The following is a 17,722-nucleotide window of genomic DNA, read 5'->3' as shown; positions in this document are numbered from 1 at the left end:
GATTTCAGGTGGGTGCCATCACATCCTTTTGTGTAGGTTCTGGGAATTCAGACCCAGGTCCTCATGGTTGGACATCAAGCACTTTACCAAATAAGGCATATCCTCAGCCCACCTTTTGCTCTTGTATCTGGGCCTTCACCACTTTGAATTCAGCAGATGGGGGCTTCTGGTTGGCCACAAGCTCCTCAGTGTCCACCATCCAGCTGAGCAGGGACTCCAGGGCATCTTGGAACCTCCCACAGTGCAGCAGGGCCTCCTGTAGCTGCGCTGCTCGCTGAGCCACCTGTAAAGTCCTAGTTGTTTCAGTTCATTGACTTGCTACATAACATACTGACAGACACAAATTCATAACATACTGACAGACACAAATTCTCATGCTTATTTCACCACTTGGTCAAAAGATTCCCCCCCCCCAACCCTTCCTCTTTGTGTGAGACAAGGTCTCGTGGATACCAAACTGGCCTTGAACTCACCATATATTTGGCAATGACCTTACCCTTCTGATTCCCCTGAGGACCAGAATTGCTAACATATGCCACCATGAACTGTTCTATGCTGTTCTGAGGATTGAACTTAGAGCTTCATGCATATTACACAACACTCTCAACTGCACTACAATCCCATCCTTATTTTATCTTTCACGTAAAGTTACCCAATGCACCAATAAGAGGACAGGTAGCAGTGAAACCTAAGGAAGAGAGCTAGGAAGATGAAGTGACTCCCAAATAGTCCACACAGACAGGAAGTCTTTGAGATTTTCAAAATGCCTCATTCTTTTGTGATTACTAATGATTTATTCAAATACTGTAATGCTATTTTAAAAAGTGAGTCATTTTTTAACACTATTACTGGGATTCATCTTTTGGTCCCTATTGATTATTTTCAAAGATTATAATAAATGAAGATTAGGATTAAAGAAAATTATTATACCAGAGAGAATAACAATGACTATAAAATATACAATTAGGGGGCTGGAGAGATGGCTTAGTGGTTAAGGCACTTGCCTGCAAAGCCAAAGGATTCAGGTTAGATTCCTCAGCACCCACATAAGTCAGATGCACAAGGTGGTGCATGTATATGGAGTGTGTCTGCAACAGCTAGAGGCCCTGGCCCACCCTCTCTCTCTCTTTCAAATAATTTTTTTAAAAAGAGCCAGTTGGGGCTGGAGGGATGGCTTAGAGGTTAAGGCGCTTGCCTGCAAAGCCAAAGGACCCAGGTTTGATTCCCCAGGACCCGTGTGCAGTGTGGCTGGAATTCATTTGTATGGCTGGAGGCCCTGGTAGGCCCATTCTCTGTCTAACTCACTCACTCTCACTCTCTCTCTCCCCCTTCTCTCTTTTACTCTCTCAAATAAATAAACAAAAAAAAAATTTTTTTTTTTTTAAAGAGCCAGTTAAAGCAGGCTTGGTGGCACATGCCTTTAATCCCAGCACTTGGGAGGGAGGGAGGGAGGAAAGGAGAGAGAGAAGAAGGGAGGAAGGGAAGGAAGGAAAAAAAAGTATTATTTCCAGTGATTTTCCTTATAGAAGATTTTAGGGCTGGAGAGATGGCTTAGCAGTTAAGGACCCCGGTTCAAGGCTGGATTCCCCAGGACCCACGTTAACCAGATGCACAAGGGGACACACAAGTCTGCAGTGGCTGATGGTCCTGGAATGCCCATTCTCTCTCTATCTGCCTCTTTCTTTGTCTGTCACTCTCAAATAAATAAATAAAAATAAAACAAAAAAAATGGAAAAGAAGATTTTAAAAGGTGAACTTTAAACTCATTGTTGAAATAAAATCTGGAGTTAATGGTCTACAGTGATGGCAACAAAACGTTTGTCCAGGGCTGGCAGAAACAGCTTCTTTCACCTGCACAGTGGGAAGCTGGTCACTAACAGTTGAAAATGGGAAGATTTCACAGGGAAAGAACTTTGCAGGTCCTGGTGAAACAAGGTAAACGTGTGCATGCGAGAGCGAGCCTGTATCCCTACATGGCAATGAATGACAGGAGCTGAGGCCCTTGGCAGCACGAGAGGAGATTGTGCTCCCTGAACACAGAGCCACAAGCTGCAGCTGCCTGCCACTGGACCCATTGGGCCAGGATCCATCGCTGCCAAAGTTGAGGTGATGGCAGGGAGAGACCTTGTCTAACCCCAGGAGAAGTTTTCATCTACAGTACCTAACTCCCTTCCCTTGTGCACGTGAGCTTGCACCATCTACGGGAGAGCAACATAAAAGCATGTTTAAGGAAGTTTGGCTACTACAAAGTCACGACTAGTCACAATGAGTGCTGGGGAATATATATTAATGAAATTACCTTCTTATTCAGAGTCTTCCACCGTGCACCGATGCTGTCCAGATCATGCTCCAAACGCTGAGTACAGGTGCCTGTGGCCGCACTCTGAATAAGGCCTTGACCTAGCCAGTTCACATCTTGCTGCTTAACCTGTAAGGGTTCAATCTCTTCTTTCTGGAACACCTGCAGTTAGAAAAGTCACATTATAAGAATTATATTATATGGGGTGGGGAGATGGCTTAGTGGGTAAGTTCACTTGCTGTACAAGCAACTTGAGTTTGATGCGTAGAACCCCCATAAAAAGCTGGATTAGACATGCATGTCTATAACCCCAGTGCTGAGAGGGACAGAGACAGACAGAATTTCACGGCTCACTGGTCCATTAGTCTGACCCAAAACTACAGGTCTAAGTTCAGGGAGAGACTCCGTCTCAAGGAAATAAATAGAAACCAGTAAGGAGGATATCTGATGCTCTCCTTGGGAACTTTGCATGTGTGTGCCTAGGGAACACATGTATTCACACATGTGTATTCAATAAACATACAGAAGATAAAAGTCATATTATCTAAAAATCACCAAATATACAACGATCCTTAGTCATCATGTAATAGAAACTATGAATTATTACAGAATCAAAGGCTAACCTTGTTTCCTATTCAGAAGTCGTGGCTACCATGTGAGCATAAAAATAAACAAAATATAGAGCTATAGCAAATCAAAATCACTTGCCAAGGTATTATAAGTACATTTCGCCAGATTACTATAAAACCAAGGTGAGTATTGTAAAAATTTCCTATGCCCCAATTTATCTCTAGCAAAAAAAAATTATTAAAAAAATGCCAAGGAGCAAAATGATAAGATGAGCCTTACTAGGCAAGAAGGAGTTGCAATAAGATCTCAAAGATGGATGTGGTGGCTAGCTGGTAACTGAAACTGAGACTCCAACTGGAAAAAGACTTTCTGGCAAGAAGATGAAAAGGGACAAGAAAATAAGATACAGGAGTAATAAAGGAAAAAGGCAGAGGCAAGTGCTGGAATGATGTGGATCCTTGAAAATCTAGCCCCTCAGTATCTTCACAAATGCCAATAGGCTTGCAACAGGCGCAATGACTTTCACAGACTTGGTCCCACATGTGAGCAGCATAGCAGCTCTGGTTCCTTTCTCATCGCTGCTATTCATGCATCTGCTGCCAGTAGCTTTCCAGCACTCTCTCTCCTGGTCTATCAGACCCAACACTTGGTCCTCTACTTGCCTGTGATGAACTAAGGATCTACTGTGTACAATTAAAATACAAATGCCATGAAAGCAGAAACTATTGTTTTGCTTATTTATGTTATGCCTTGTGTTTACTAGGTACCTAGCATGTAATACATACCAATACTTATTTGCAGGATTAATACCGGTATAGAAAAGTGGTACTTTTTACTAGGGTGAATAGCATTAATACCTTAACAGATAACATTATAACTGTTTATAACATGGCACTTGGCAAGTGCCATGACAAAAATCAACTGTTTCAATTAAGGAATGAAAGCTTTAGACAAATACTAAGTGAAATATGGTTTGGAACTCTGACACATTAAAATGAAGAGCACAATATAGAATCATCAACAGTGGAATAAAAAAAACACATGGAAACATCAGGAAAGCATATACTAAAATAGCACTTCGGGAAGGGGCTGGAAGGATGGTTTAGCAGTTACACCGCTTGCCTGTGAAACCTAAGGACCCAGGTTCGAGTCTTCAGATTCCATGTGAGCCAGATGCACATGATGGTTCATGCATCTGGAGTTTGTTTGTAGTGGCTTGAGGCCCTGGCACGCCCATTCTCTCTCTTTCTCTCCTTCTCTCTCCCCAGCTCTCTGTCTCTATTAAATAAATTAAAAAATATAGCACTTCAGAATAAAAGTATAGGCATAGCATGAAAACTATGCCTGAAAGAGGTGTGGAGGTTGCAGAGAGAGTCTCCAAACCCTGACCCAGTGCCACGCACACAGGATACTCCTCTGTGACCTTAAGAGTGAGTGCATAATAACAAATCAGCCATCATTTCCTTTAAAAGTCCCCTCTTAGTCAACAAAAGCCCCAGCTGCTTTTTCCATATGCACAAGTTCCATATTGGCTAATGGTTCCCATATAATAACGCGACTGTAAAAAATTAATTGCACATAAAGAAATCATAAAATCCCCTATGACCATCAGGTAGCTGAGGAAAGAACCTTATAAGTTTTCATATTTTTCAAATGGATATAACTTAACAAATATGCCAAAAAGAATTGCAGTAAGGTGGTGAAGAAAACAGTTCGGCTAATACGAGTCTATTTCTTTTCTATACCACACTCCATGTCACTACGACTGGGAGCCAGTAGTTCTGGAAGTGTTTAACTAGATTAAAAAAAAAAAAAAAAAAAAGCAAGACCTAGAAAAATATGCTACATTCTTAGTTGTAGGAACTTGTATTTCTATAATGTTTCAAAGGAAAGCTTATTCATCCTCTTAGTTTTCTGAATAAAAAAAGCAAACAAAACAAAACCCCACTAATAAAAAAAAAAAAAAATCCAGCAAACTGTCTCAATCCCTGATCCTGGCTTTAAATCAAAGATGTATATCAGAGTGGATCTAGGTGTGTCTGTGGTCATTTTCTAAAGTTCTCAAAAAAAAAAAAAATACTAAAGGTAACAATAAAAAATATTTTGTACAAATAACTGGAGAAAAGAATTTTGCTAAGCTTTAAAATTAATAGGCTGCTTGTTACAGGCACAGATGACTAGATTATTTCATAAGTGAAGCAGAACTTTTCTGATATTGTCTAAATTTCTTATCTCACAGTGTCAACAAAATACTTACAAAGAAAAACTTTTCCCCAAACTAAGCCATAGCATTTAAACACACAGAACCTTAAAATAAAATGACCTCTGTGGCAATTTCCCAGGAGAGTTTAGTGAAAGCGCCAAAACAGCTGGACTTCCCTGTGAGTGGGAAAAGATCACAGCCTGACAGAGAACCTCCACTTACTACAAGCGCGCTGCTCACGGTCTTGGCCCCTCCACTTCGCACAGTTAGCAGTTACGATGACGCCTGCAACAAACTGCACTCAGAGCTCCAGACAGTTTTCAGCACATTCAAAGTCTTTAGAAGGGTATAGTACTGAGCATACCACAACAATATAATGCTGTGTTTGTACCACCATGACTAAGTCTGCTGAAGCTTAATAAACTCAATAACTGCCCTTAAATGGCAATGTTTTCAACTACAATTTGTGCAAACCCCAACATTAACCCACGTTAATGTGGGGGGATTATGAATGCCCAGGAAGACCCACTGTCTGCACAACACACAGCTGGGAGCCATCGTTCCTCTCAAAAATAACCCCGAGTTAATTTGTTATTCCCATGAACGTTTCAGTCACTGACCCCTGGCAGGGTATGGATCAAACGTGTCCAATCAACAATAAGATCCATCAGTTACCTGAACTGACTGGAACCCACAGTAGAACGTGTCTGATAGTCCTGTTCAGGCTCCTATTTTTTTTTTTTTCTGGACACTATTTTCTTTCTTAGCGGTACACATTTCGGGGAGCACTTCTTCTGGGTCACCTCCATCTCCTGGGTAGAAAGTGGGGCCTCTACTTTCCCTTCCAATGCTATGTTGGGTTCTTGTAAGTCATGCTGTGTCAACCAGGTCACATGTTCTAGCAAACCTGTACAGCCAGAGTACATACCATTCTCCCCCCAGGGCTATGGGAGGGGGAGCTAAACCCCTGGGGCCTCCCTCATATACTCCTATACTGTGCTGTGTTTTGGGACTCTCCTGGTCTGAATGCCTTCTCCTTTAGTCCATGGTTGGGAATCCACATGTTTCCTCTGTTTCTTGGCAGAATTAATGGATTGTACCAAGTACTCTTTCAAATAATTCTGCATGTCACAGTTTCCCCCAGGATCTCCCTTTGATCACTTACGCATTGCTCTCTCTTCAATGGAGAAACGTCATGCAAAATCATTTGGATGGTGCCGTCAATGTGCGCACTGCCACATGAAAGCAGTGGAATTTTCTGCTCGTTAATGGAATTGACAGATAAAAACTGTCTGTATTGCTCTGTTACATGAATATCTTCATTAGAAGACAAGCTTCGAATTTGTGAATGGTCTCCACTTAGAAAGCCCTGTTTTTCTTCCCTCTCTGGTAGAGGGCTACATAAACCAGAGTCGTCCTCCTCTGAAGTCTGAGAATTGGTACCCCACCTGCACTTGCTGGCCTTGGTCACAGCATCTGACACATCAGTAGAATTGACAAAAGAACTTTCACTTTTGGTTGCATAATCCATAAAACTGGCAGGAACAAACATTCGCCAGGATCGCCTATGCTCTTTCTTTTCTGCATGAGACCTGGCTCTGGATAGCCCCGTGGTTCGAATAATATCGCTGTTTAGTTTGAGTGCATCAAAGATCACCTTTTCATCTAGCTTGTTAGCCTCTCGTCCTCTGAGCTCAAACACACTGGGAGAGGGGAGGGCACCATTGGAACACAAAGAACTGGCATCCAGGGTCCTGTGACTGTAGGGTAACGTCCGATCTGTAAAGTGCCTGGAAGTCAGGCTACCTTTGGATCCAGAGTCTATCTGTTCATTTAGCTTCACTGTGTCATAGATTGAGCGCTGTGGGACATAACAGTCTTCAATATTTAGGTCCTCTTCTTCTTCTCCCTTTCCTACGCATGGGGGATTCTGACGCAAACAGTCTGGTCTGCTGAGTGGCTTCCCCATTTTGTAGATAGTCAGAACAAATCGCGCAGCACTTGGCATGAAAAGCAAGAAATATGGTAAGGCACCGTTAAAGAAAGAGTACTTCTGAATTGTGCTGCAAAGCGTCCAGCAGGAAGACACGCTCAAACACGGAGTCACAGTATCTTGAGGTGTTTAAGGTCAACAGAGGGCAGCAGTACGAACACAAGTATCCTTTTACCTGGCTGATTGTTGGAACAAGTCTAAAAAGTAAAGTGCATCAAGAACTCAGAGAAAAGTCTCCAGTCTCTACCTCCCCAACCTGGAGAGCTCCCTTTCACACGCTCCCAAACACACACTTAACAGTTGCCCAAGCACTCAGAACATTCCATCCCCAGACCACTTCGCATTTTAGTCTAATTTCCAGATTAAAATTTCCGACCGAAGGAGCATTTTAACAGGCTGAACGTTAATTTCAGCGGAGCTCTGGTTAGCTGTAATCCACTTAGAGAATGGCTTGCAAAACTCCATGTCCTGTATAAATAAACCTTGCTTCAGACAGACAAACACAAGGGCCTGGCACAGTTCAGGTCAAGGCACAGAATAAATTTCCAGCGGGGGGAGGAGAGTATAATGTTTTTTAAAGAAAGTTACTTTTTTTTTTTCTTTTTAAATTTGGGAGGAGGCTATAAGTAATTTTGATTCCAAAGGCAGTTTTTCTTCTGACATTAAGCTTCTTTCACACTGTCCAGAACAGCCCCAACTCAGCCAGCCAGGGCGGCCAATCCAGCAACAGTAAACAGAGAGAAAGTACGCAGAGCTCTGGGCCGCAGAGAGAGATCCTTATCCGATCGTCCTTCCCGCGGCTCCGCTCCACCTGGGGCAAGGGCGGCTCCGCGAGCGGCGGGAGCTTCCTCCAGGGCCCGGGGCTGCGGGCTGGCGGCGGGCCGGGCGGAGCGGGCGCTCCGGCGGCGGGCACTCCCGGCGCTCGGGCTCGGGCTCGGGCTCCTCAGGGCATCCTCTCCAGCCGTGCGCTCGCGCTCGCTCCCGGGACGGCATCAGTGGGTCCCCGGCGGCCTCGGCCCCACCGAGGGAGGCTCGGCCTCTCCGGGCTACCCCCGCCCGTGACCTAACTTCGCAGTCATCTTCTCTCGCTCTGGCCTCTTCCCAGGGGCGGGCGAGCGGTATCGGTGGGAGGGACCCGCAGGCGGAGAGGCTGCCCGGGGAAGGCCTGCGGGTGACATCAGCGCAGTCCTGCACGCGAGATGGCCCAGCCCCACCCGAGGCCTCCCGGGCGGGCGGCCCAAGGCGGAGGGGGTGGGGCAGCCCAGGCCCCTGCTGCGCCCGAAGCCCCCCGACCTGCAGCATCACTCCGCACACTGGCAGTCAGGGGTTACTGTGACCCCCCAATCTGCAGTTACTCATCTGCACGCAGTCCTCCAGATGAATGCGTCGCCAAGGCAAAGTCCACACTAGATATTTACCATCACAGCTACTGATTTTATCTGTTGAGCAAATGTCCTCATAAAATTTCTGTGTGAAAGTGCTGCAAGTCAAATCTTAGCCTTTTGTGGCAGAAATGGCAAGGCTTATGGAACAAATTCTGTCCATTCTCCTCGGGAATAAGGGGGTGGGGGGGAGACCGAGTGGAGCAGCAGGTGGGAAAGATAATCGGGCTGTCTTCAACCTCACAAAACAATCATGAGCCAGAACACAATGGTGTGACCCACAATAGGAAGCTAGCTAGTTCTGCTGGTCCTCTGATGATTTTACAGAGAAGATGTGAGGGGAAACTCTTGTACTTAAGTAGGAAAGCATTATCCCCAAAATAATTTTTATACCTACAAGTTGAATCCTTTAAAAATTTTACTTATAACCAGATAAATAACTCAGCCACTCAATGATTATTAGTCGCAACGATTTCCATTGTTCTTTCTGAAGCAGAGGAGACATTACCTAATGGAAACAGAAAGTGTCCTACAGTTTCCAAACTAATAAACTTCTTCATATAAACAACTAAAAAGTTTTTAAGCTCATTCATAAGATGAATATGCAGTTGCTATTCTCTGCAATGGAAAATAATTTATCTTTAAAAAAAAAAGCAGAAGAATTAGACTCCAGCACAAAGGAAACAATTTTAAAAGCACTGAATAGACTTATTGTCTGGTCTTGGAAGTTTACGTTGATGCAAGCCTTAATATCTATAGCGACCACTTGCTATGATTGCTGTAAGTTACTACAATACGAGGGCTACGCTTTCTCACAGTCTTCGATGAGGCTTCTAAGTGGCAGTGATTAAAGATATTCTTGGGTACTTTTTATAATCATGGAAAATGTTAATAAAAAAAAGAAAAAAGATATTCTCTGGGCAGGGGCTGGAGAGATGGCACAGCAGTTGAGGTGCTTGCTTCCAAAGTCTGAGGGCCTCCAAACCCACGTATGTGCACATGCTTATGCATATCTGCAGCACACACATGCACATACACATACAAAATACATGTGGGAAAATATAATTGGACCTGTCTAAAAGCTCATAGTTTAAAATGTCATTTCTCAAAAAAGCCAATACATACACTAATATTACTATGCCATTTCCTTCACAGAAACCAAATGCAAAACCTGAAATACTTTTCATAGTAAAATATCAATGACAAAAGGCTGGGATGATGGCCCAGCAGTTAAAAGGGCACTTGCTTGCAAAGTGTACCATCCTGGGGGTTCAATTCTCAAGCATACGCATAAACCAGAGGCAAAGGTTGCCATAAGGGTCCGTGTGATGTTTGTTTGCATTGGTAAAAAGATGTGGTGTGTACATGCATACATACACACACACACACACACACACACACACACACACACACACACACACTCACGTAAATAAATTAAATTTTAAAACTACTGACAGGGGCAGGAGAGATTGCTTAGTGGTTAAGGTGTTTGCCTGCAAGTCAAAAGACGCAGGTTTGACTGCCCAGGACACACATAAGGTGGTACATGCATTTAGAGGATGTTTGCAATGGCTGAAGGCCCTGGCATGCCCATTCTGTAACCTCCCCCCCACCGCCTATTTCTCTCTCTCGCTCTCTCTAATAAATAAAAATAAAATGTTAAAAAGTACTGGCAAAGAAAAGTGATCTTGGCGGGCCAAGCAACTATAGCTACTTGATATTCGACAAAGGCCCAAACAATATAGACTGGAAAAAAGATAGCATCTTCAACAAATGGTGCTGGACAAACTGGATAACCACATGCAGGAAACTAAAACTTGATCCACACATTTCACCATGCACAACACTCAAATCCAAATGGATCAAAGACCTCAACATAAGACCAGAAACTCGAAAACTACTGGAAGAAAATTTAGGAAGTACCTTCCATGATATAGGAATGGAAAAAGACTTCCTAAATAAAACCCCAGTGGCTCAAGTTCTTAAACAGTCACTCAACCATTGGGATCATATGAAGCTGAAGAGTTTCTTTACAGACAAGCATATAATAAGCAAAGCCAATAGAATACCCACAGAATGGGAGAAAATATTTGCAGGTTATCCAACTGATAGAGGCCTTATCTCTAGAATTTACAAAGAACTCAAAAGTCTAAACAATAAGAAGACAAATACCCCACTCACAAAATGGGGCACAGAGTTAAACAGGCAATTCACAGAGGAAGAGATACAAATGGCAAACACACACCTAAGAAAATGTTCATCATCCCTAATCATCAGAGAAATGCAAATTAAAACAACTATGAGATTCCACCTTACCCCAATAAGGATGGCCAACATCAAAAGGTCAAATGAAAATAAATGCTGGCGAGGATGTGGAGAAGCAGGGACACTCATTCACTGTTGGTGGGAATGCAGGATGGTACAACCACTTTGGAAAGCAATATGGAGACTCCTGAAAAAGCTGACTATAGAAATACCAACAGACCCAGTTATACCATTACTGGGCATGTACCCTAAAACCTTCAAACCACAGGCCAGAGAGATTTGCTCAACCATGTTTGCAGCAGCTCAATTCATAATAGCTAAAAGCTGGAATCAACCCAGATGTCCATCATTAGAAGAATGGATAACAAATATGTGGTATATCTACACAATGGAATTCTATACAGCAGTAAGAAAAAACGACATAAAGAAATTTGAGGAAAAATGGTTGAACAGATCATTCTCAGCGAACTTACCCAATCACAGAAAAAAAATTGACACATAGTCTCATTCATCTGCAACACCTAAACTGAATCTGCCCAAGATGCCTTACATACCCAGCAAGCACCTCATGGACTAGACAATAAGATGGATGGGAGGGCGGGGAGGGAATCAAAGGGTGGAAAACAGTAATCCGGACCCAAACGGCAATGGTACCATAAAATTCTACTTCCTAAAAGACAGACCAAATGGCTGAACCTTCACTAGACCCTTACAGGAAACACCTAAACCACAAGACACTGGAGAGGGTAGGATCAAGACTGACCTAAATCTCCTACATCTTCCCTCCCTCCCTCTCCCCCTCTCCCCTCTATCTCTCTCCTCTCTAACTCTTGTATATTAGTTATCTTTTTCCTCAATTTCTTAGTGGACACTAACCTGTAACCCCCACTTCCAGCTTGGGCCTACCATCCACAATGAGCTTTTGATCAGAGAAACCTACAAGGTTTCCCAAAACAATGACAGACTTCTGTCAGAGTACTTGACGACCCACCAAAGGCCAGTGATAAGACCCTATTGCTGAAGACTCCATACACAGCTGACGCGTAAAATGGAATGACATGGCTGGAAACCAGGAGAGAGTCAGTCCCCAGATAGTCAGAGTGTCTAGTGCCAGAAGGCACTACATAGGCGACTGGGGGAAATGACCAAGATCTGTCCAAGCAACACATTGTTTAACCTAATTAGCAACAAATAACCGGAAGTGATGCCCACACAAGTGCAATAGTGGTACACAGCCATGGTGAGGAATCAATTGCTCTTGATTTGGCTAACTGATCCACTCAGTGGTACTAGACCCTTAGCTGGAGCTGGGAAACAAGTCAGAACCATACCCAAACACAAGCCCACTCTACAATATCAAGCTATCATCAATCACGGGGTATAAGCGGGCCTACACCTATCAAACTGTCTATCAAAAAAGTAAGTGTTATCTCAATTTTCTGGGTGCTAACTTACTCTACGTTGGAGAATCTGCTTCTCTTTTCCAGACAGATGCAGATCCTAAGAAGAGAGCTGCCCCAACATACCTCAAAAGGGGCCCAACTGAAACTAAGGACAACTGGCGAAATTAGCAAGGGTGATGTTTTCCTGTGAACCGGATACCATCACAAAGGGGAAGGAAATCAACGCAGAGAAAAATCAATTCCTACCAAATCAGAGAGCCAAAGCCTCAGAGGCCCCCAACACCTCAGCACTGAAGCAGACCAAAAATGAACCCAACATGGCTCAGGGAAATCTTGCGGAAGAGGGGGCGGAAAGAATGTCAGAGTTACATGTTGGGTCATGATTTGCAGAGACATTTATCATACTAATAACTGGGGACTAACTCCACAATGCACGACCCATTTTCATTAACAAGGAGGGTCTAATGGGAGGGGGTAGATCACAGATGAGCCTAAATAATGGTACCAAACTGCCTGTATTCACTGAAATGAAAACTAATAAATTAAATTTAAAAAAAAAGAAAAAAAAAAGAAAAAAAAAAAAAAGAAAAGTGATCTTGGGCCCGGAGTGGTAGCGCACGCCTTTAATCCCAGTACTCGGGAGGCAGAGGTAGGAGGATTGCTGTGAGTTCAAGGCCACCCTGAGACTACAGAGTGAATTTCAGGTCAGCCTGGAATACAGGGAGACCCTACCTCAGAAAACCAAAAAAAAAAAAAAAAAAAAAAAGTGATCTTGAAATTCAGACAAATACCAAGGACAGATGTGTAAGAAGAGATGTATGTATATATGAGCCAGATGTTTTCATTGGGCACCATAGCTTGTTAATAGCCCCCAAATACATTTTGCTCATTTATAATCACAGCATTTGCATATCATATGTTATTATTTACTAAGGGATTAGAAGGCTGGGACTTAGCTCAGTAGTAGAGTGCTTGTCTAGTATGTATGAGGCCTGGTGTTTGAGCTCCATGTCCACAAAAATAAGTTTTTTTTGAGGGAGTTTCACTATGTAGTTCAACAGACTCCAAATTCATGATCCTCCTGCCTCAGCCTTCCAGGTACTATGATTACAGGCCCCTGTCACCACACCTAGCCAGAAAAACATTTAAATACATTTACCAGTCAAATTTTATTTTTATTAAGAAACCAATGGCCACTTACACTCTTCAAAAGCAAACCATCTTCCATTTCTTGTCTCACACACACAGACGCACACACCTTCAGTCACTTCCCACTTTCGGGAAATAAGGGAATTTTGTGAAGACACAAAATTCTACAGCTGGGCTGTTTCTCTTGATCACTTTAAGATGGTGATTGATACAGATTTGTCCAGTTAAAAACACAAACAAGTAAAACAACAACAAAGCAGAAAAAATAGTCTTCCTTTATAAAATCCCTTGCTGGAATTGTCCTCACAACAACATGCTTGAATTCCTCTACCTCAAAGGAAGCAACAGACAGACATTAAAACAGCCAGACAGGACAGAGGCCCACCGCATTAGCAGCGAAACCAAAACAGCCTATAGAAAACCCCAGTCACCAAGCTCCCTTTGGACATGTCTTCTTCCAGATTTGCAGGGTATGCTCCTGTGTGATACAGAACAGAGGGCAGCCAGGTGTGGTGCCTAGTTCAGGTGGTTAAGAATATGAGGTGTTAATAACATCCAGCCGGGCGTGGTGGCGCACGCCTTTAATCCCAGCACTCGGGAGGCAGAGGTAGGATTGCCTTGAGTTCAAGGCCACCCTGAGATGACAGAGTTAATTCCAGGTCAGCCTGGACCAGAGTGAGACCCTACCTCGAAAAAACAAAACAAAACAAAAAAAATATCCCACAATAGATCAGCCAGGTGTGGTCACTGCCTGTGGGGAGGGGCTTCTGTCTCTTCTACCACAACTAGTGTTCTTGCATTGATGTGGTTTGTTAAAGAATGTGACCTTTCTATTAAAGCCCATTCATCTAGTTAGTTTCCAATATGAAAATATTTTTACCTTTAAAAATACCAAGTTATTTAAGAATATCATGGCTAAAAGTATCTTTAACAGAAACCCAATCCCCCAAGAAATCTTCCCTATCAAAAACCTCCTTGGAAAGTGTTTGGAAACATCTGTATCTAATTTCCCCATTCTTAATAAAAATGGAGAACAATTTGTCTTCAGCCCCTTGCTAACCGTATGAATATGCTTAAAGTCCACTATTAACACATTTTTGGATGGTTTGATTTTATATTTAAATTAAGGTGACAACATAGTGGCTGTTCTGAGATCATTTAATAAATATCTTGATAAGAAACCTGCTCAAACTTCCTGGCTCTCCTGGACTCATGATGTTTGAATTGTAGTTATCCAGTATTCAAATAATGATGTCTGGGTTGGACAATACCTTCATTTGAACCAGAGGAAAGTTATTACAGTATAGTTATACTTGTAGTCTGGATTATGTCTCTAGCTTCAACTTGGCTTAAAATTCCTCTGCTATGTAATGCCATTTCCATTTTGAAAATAGAAAGAAATTGTCAGTTCAGATCCACTTGTTCCAGAGATTTTTGTAAGGACAAAATGAAGTAGAATTGGTACAGCAATTATGGCCAGAAATAAACAGGAAGCGGGGTCTAAGGTTTTCTTTTCTCCATCTTTCTTCCCTTTCCTCTTCTTTTTGTTGTGCTTTTGTTCTTTTTATTAATGGCTTAGATAGATGGAAGGTGGGAACCAGATTTAGCCAGGCTGTGACTACGTATATTCATTAAGATGTCTAGTCTCAGGCTGGGGAGATGCTCAGCTGTTAAAGGGCAAAGTCTGCTGGCCCAGGTTCAATTCTCCAGTACCCAGATGCACAAAGTGGCACACATGTGTCTGGAGTTTGTTTGCAGTGACAAGAAGCCCTGATGCACCATATTCATAATCTCTCTCCTCAGAACTATTTTCTTCCATCTTTATTGAAATCAAATCATTTCAATAATGATACTATGATGATCAGAAGACCTGATTGGGTGTTTACTGCATGTCAGGAATCACTCGGACATCGCTACATATACTGGAGTCAGGACATATGTGTTTGATAAACACAAATGTGCAAGTGTCTATTATATTTAACATGTTCTTGATTTAAAGATAATCTAGAGTTAGAGGTTGACAAACAGGACTCAGGGGCAGAAGGAAGCCACATGCATTTTCTTTCCTCTGACTTAGAGACATACAGAGTTTAAATGCCATGCAGTCCCCAGTTCATGACAATGTGCACATAATTTAGTTGTAGTAATATAAAAGTGTGGTAGGAAAATGAACTCCCAACAGTACATACAACACCTTATGTTTTGAGCATTGCATTAGTGCAGTGACCAGGATTGGTGACCAGGAAACATGAAGGCACAGAGCTTATACAATCAAAATAGATTGAAAAGTGGAAGGTGAGTACAGTATCGCCAGTCTATTTTCAAAATTTCAGAATAGTTTTCAATGACATTTAATCAGGAAATTTGGTTTCGAATAACTTGTTTTGAATTATAATAGTTGCACTGATACCTTAAACATAAATGAATTTTGTCTTTTCAAAGAAACCTAAGGTCAATATTAGCAACTATATCTTAAGTCAATTTTTGGAAAAAAATCAAAGTAAAGAAATCTTTCATTACAGCTTAAATAATTAGTAAATAATTACTCAGTAGATTTCCCTTAGTAAGTAATGAGGTTAAGTGTCAGTCCTGCTCTAAAGGCAATTTACTCTGTGTGAAGAATTACTGTTATGGGACTCATTTTGACTCATGACATTGGGTTAAACTAAAGTTACTTGGTGGATTATTGTCAGGTTGACTTACATTTGAAAGCCTGTAATGAAAATAGGCCAGTTCTTCACTGCTGTTCTGTTTTATTTTCAGAAATTATAACTGGCTTTTCACATGATGCAAAGTACTTCACTTCTTGCATATGTTTTGACAGTTGACTAATACCAAAAAGAGAAATAAGACCTACACTTTTCTCAACACAAATTCATGGAAACGATAGAGAAATCAAGATGTCTCACAAAGGCACTGAACAGGGGCAAATTCATTAGCAAAAAGGCTACTTCATTAGTGTCATTAGCGCTTCAAAGTTTTTTTTCAAGTTTCTACAGAAAGTTCCAGAGTTTTCTGGATGAGGAAGGTAGACACCTGTGCTCTGTCTGGGAAGCAGCAATTGTGGCAGGTATATGTTTCCCTAACAAGGCATTTTCTCCTAGGAAATCAGAAGCAGGAAAATTTGACATTGTAGGAAAGGAACTAAGTCAAGAGGTAAAGTAATTTCCTTCACTTTTAACTGTCAAGGTCCAAATAAGGAATTACAGATTTAAAAGCCTTGAAGAAACAATGCTTCTAAGGCATTTAGGAATCAGGAAAAAGTAATAATAAGATAGCTGTCAAAACTCAGTCACTTAAACAGTGCCACTAAAGATAGGCAAAGGAATCAGATGTCACATACAACAGCACAGATTTGAAAGTCCACTGACTTATATTCATTTTTCATGGGTAGCTGGTGTTTTGTGTTGCGTTCTTTTTGGTGCTAGAGACTGAACCCAGGATGATGCATGCTCTGCCACTGACAGCACAGCCGGTAGTTTTGCACATCCTCTTTTTGTCTGGTCTTGGTTTATTCTCTGTGTGATAATGTGCAATACAGCTCTAGCAGTCTTTACCAGAAGTAAAACACACCTCATGAAAAGAGCAGGGCTCTTGATAATCTGCAACGTTCATTTATTCCCACACAGCAAATGCCTGCTCAGGACCCCCCTGTGTCCTGGAATGAACCTGGCTTTACTTGCTTCTGTGATGTGACTTCAGCTCTCACTGTCATAAATAGGGTCAAATCCAAAGATACTGCATCTGGGCCACCATTTTAATCTAATGTTCCATTCATTAAGTACCACTGAAGCCATCAAGCAGCAGCCATGACTTGGAGTTTATATAATAAATCAAAAATAATTTACTTCTAGTCCCATGGGCATGAGTCTAGGACTTCTGTTTTATGAAACCAGGATCCTCATATAAAATGTCACACTGACTTTAAAAAGATGAACTTTTAGAAGAAAACATTTGCAGAAGAAATTAAATTAAGAAGGATGAGAAGACTCCAAGAAGGCAAGAGCAGGAAAAGACTCTAATTCACCATGAAAGAAAATGCTAGAAGACAAACTGCTGCAACACCAGCTCCAAACACAGCTCTGGTCACTGCAGATGTCAGCTGTAAATGACATCAGAGACTCTGTAAGGTCAGTTTCAGGCTAGTATGGAACTTCTTCAAGTATTCACTTGACTTTTTGATAGCATCTCAGCCCTTATCCAATGAGGCCCACTCCCCAGTCAGTGTGGAACCGTCTCATACGCCTGAGTATTACCCCATAGATACTCATCCAGGCTCAAAGACTATCTGCCAACCATTCTATAAAATAAGCAGTGGACTTTCTGTACCAACGAGATCCTTCTTTTTTTTTTCTTGATTTATGTTGGTTGTGGTGGTGTGTGGTGTATGTACATGCGTGCAGATGCACATGCGTGTGTCCCATGAATACACATGCGGTGACTCTAGGAGGACACTGG

General features: G+C 42.1%; 1 protein-coding gene across 10 annotated transcripts in view; it reads right to left on the bottom strand.

Moving 5' to 3' along the window:
• Dst (dystonin) overlaps positions 1 to 17,722 on the bottom strand; it is a 430,289-nt gene that overhangs the window by 77,540 nt on the left and 335,027 nt on the right. For all 10 annotated transcript variants that reach the window (XM_045156178.1, XM_045156180.1, XM_004668209.3 and 7 more), the window contains 2 exons: positions 2,300 to 2,461; positions 113 to 283 (listed from right to left, as the gene is read on the bottom strand). In XM_045156178.1, the coding sequence (XP_045012113.1) occupies positions 113 to 283; positions 2,300 to 2,461 (333 nt within the window). The remainder of the gene's footprint in view (positions 1 to 112; positions 284 to 2,299; positions 2,462 to 17,722) is intronic.

Source organism: Jaculus jaculus, chromosome 8 (genome assembly GCF_020740685.1).
Source record: "Jaculus jaculus isolate mJacJac1 chromosome 8, mJacJac1.mat.Y.cur, whole genome shotgun sequence".
Classification (NCBI taxonomy): domain Eukaryota; kingdom Metazoa; phylum Chordata; class Mammalia; order Rodentia; family Dipodidae; genus Jaculus; species Jaculus jaculus.
This window is presented reverse-complemented; position numbering and strand designations above follow the sequence as displayed.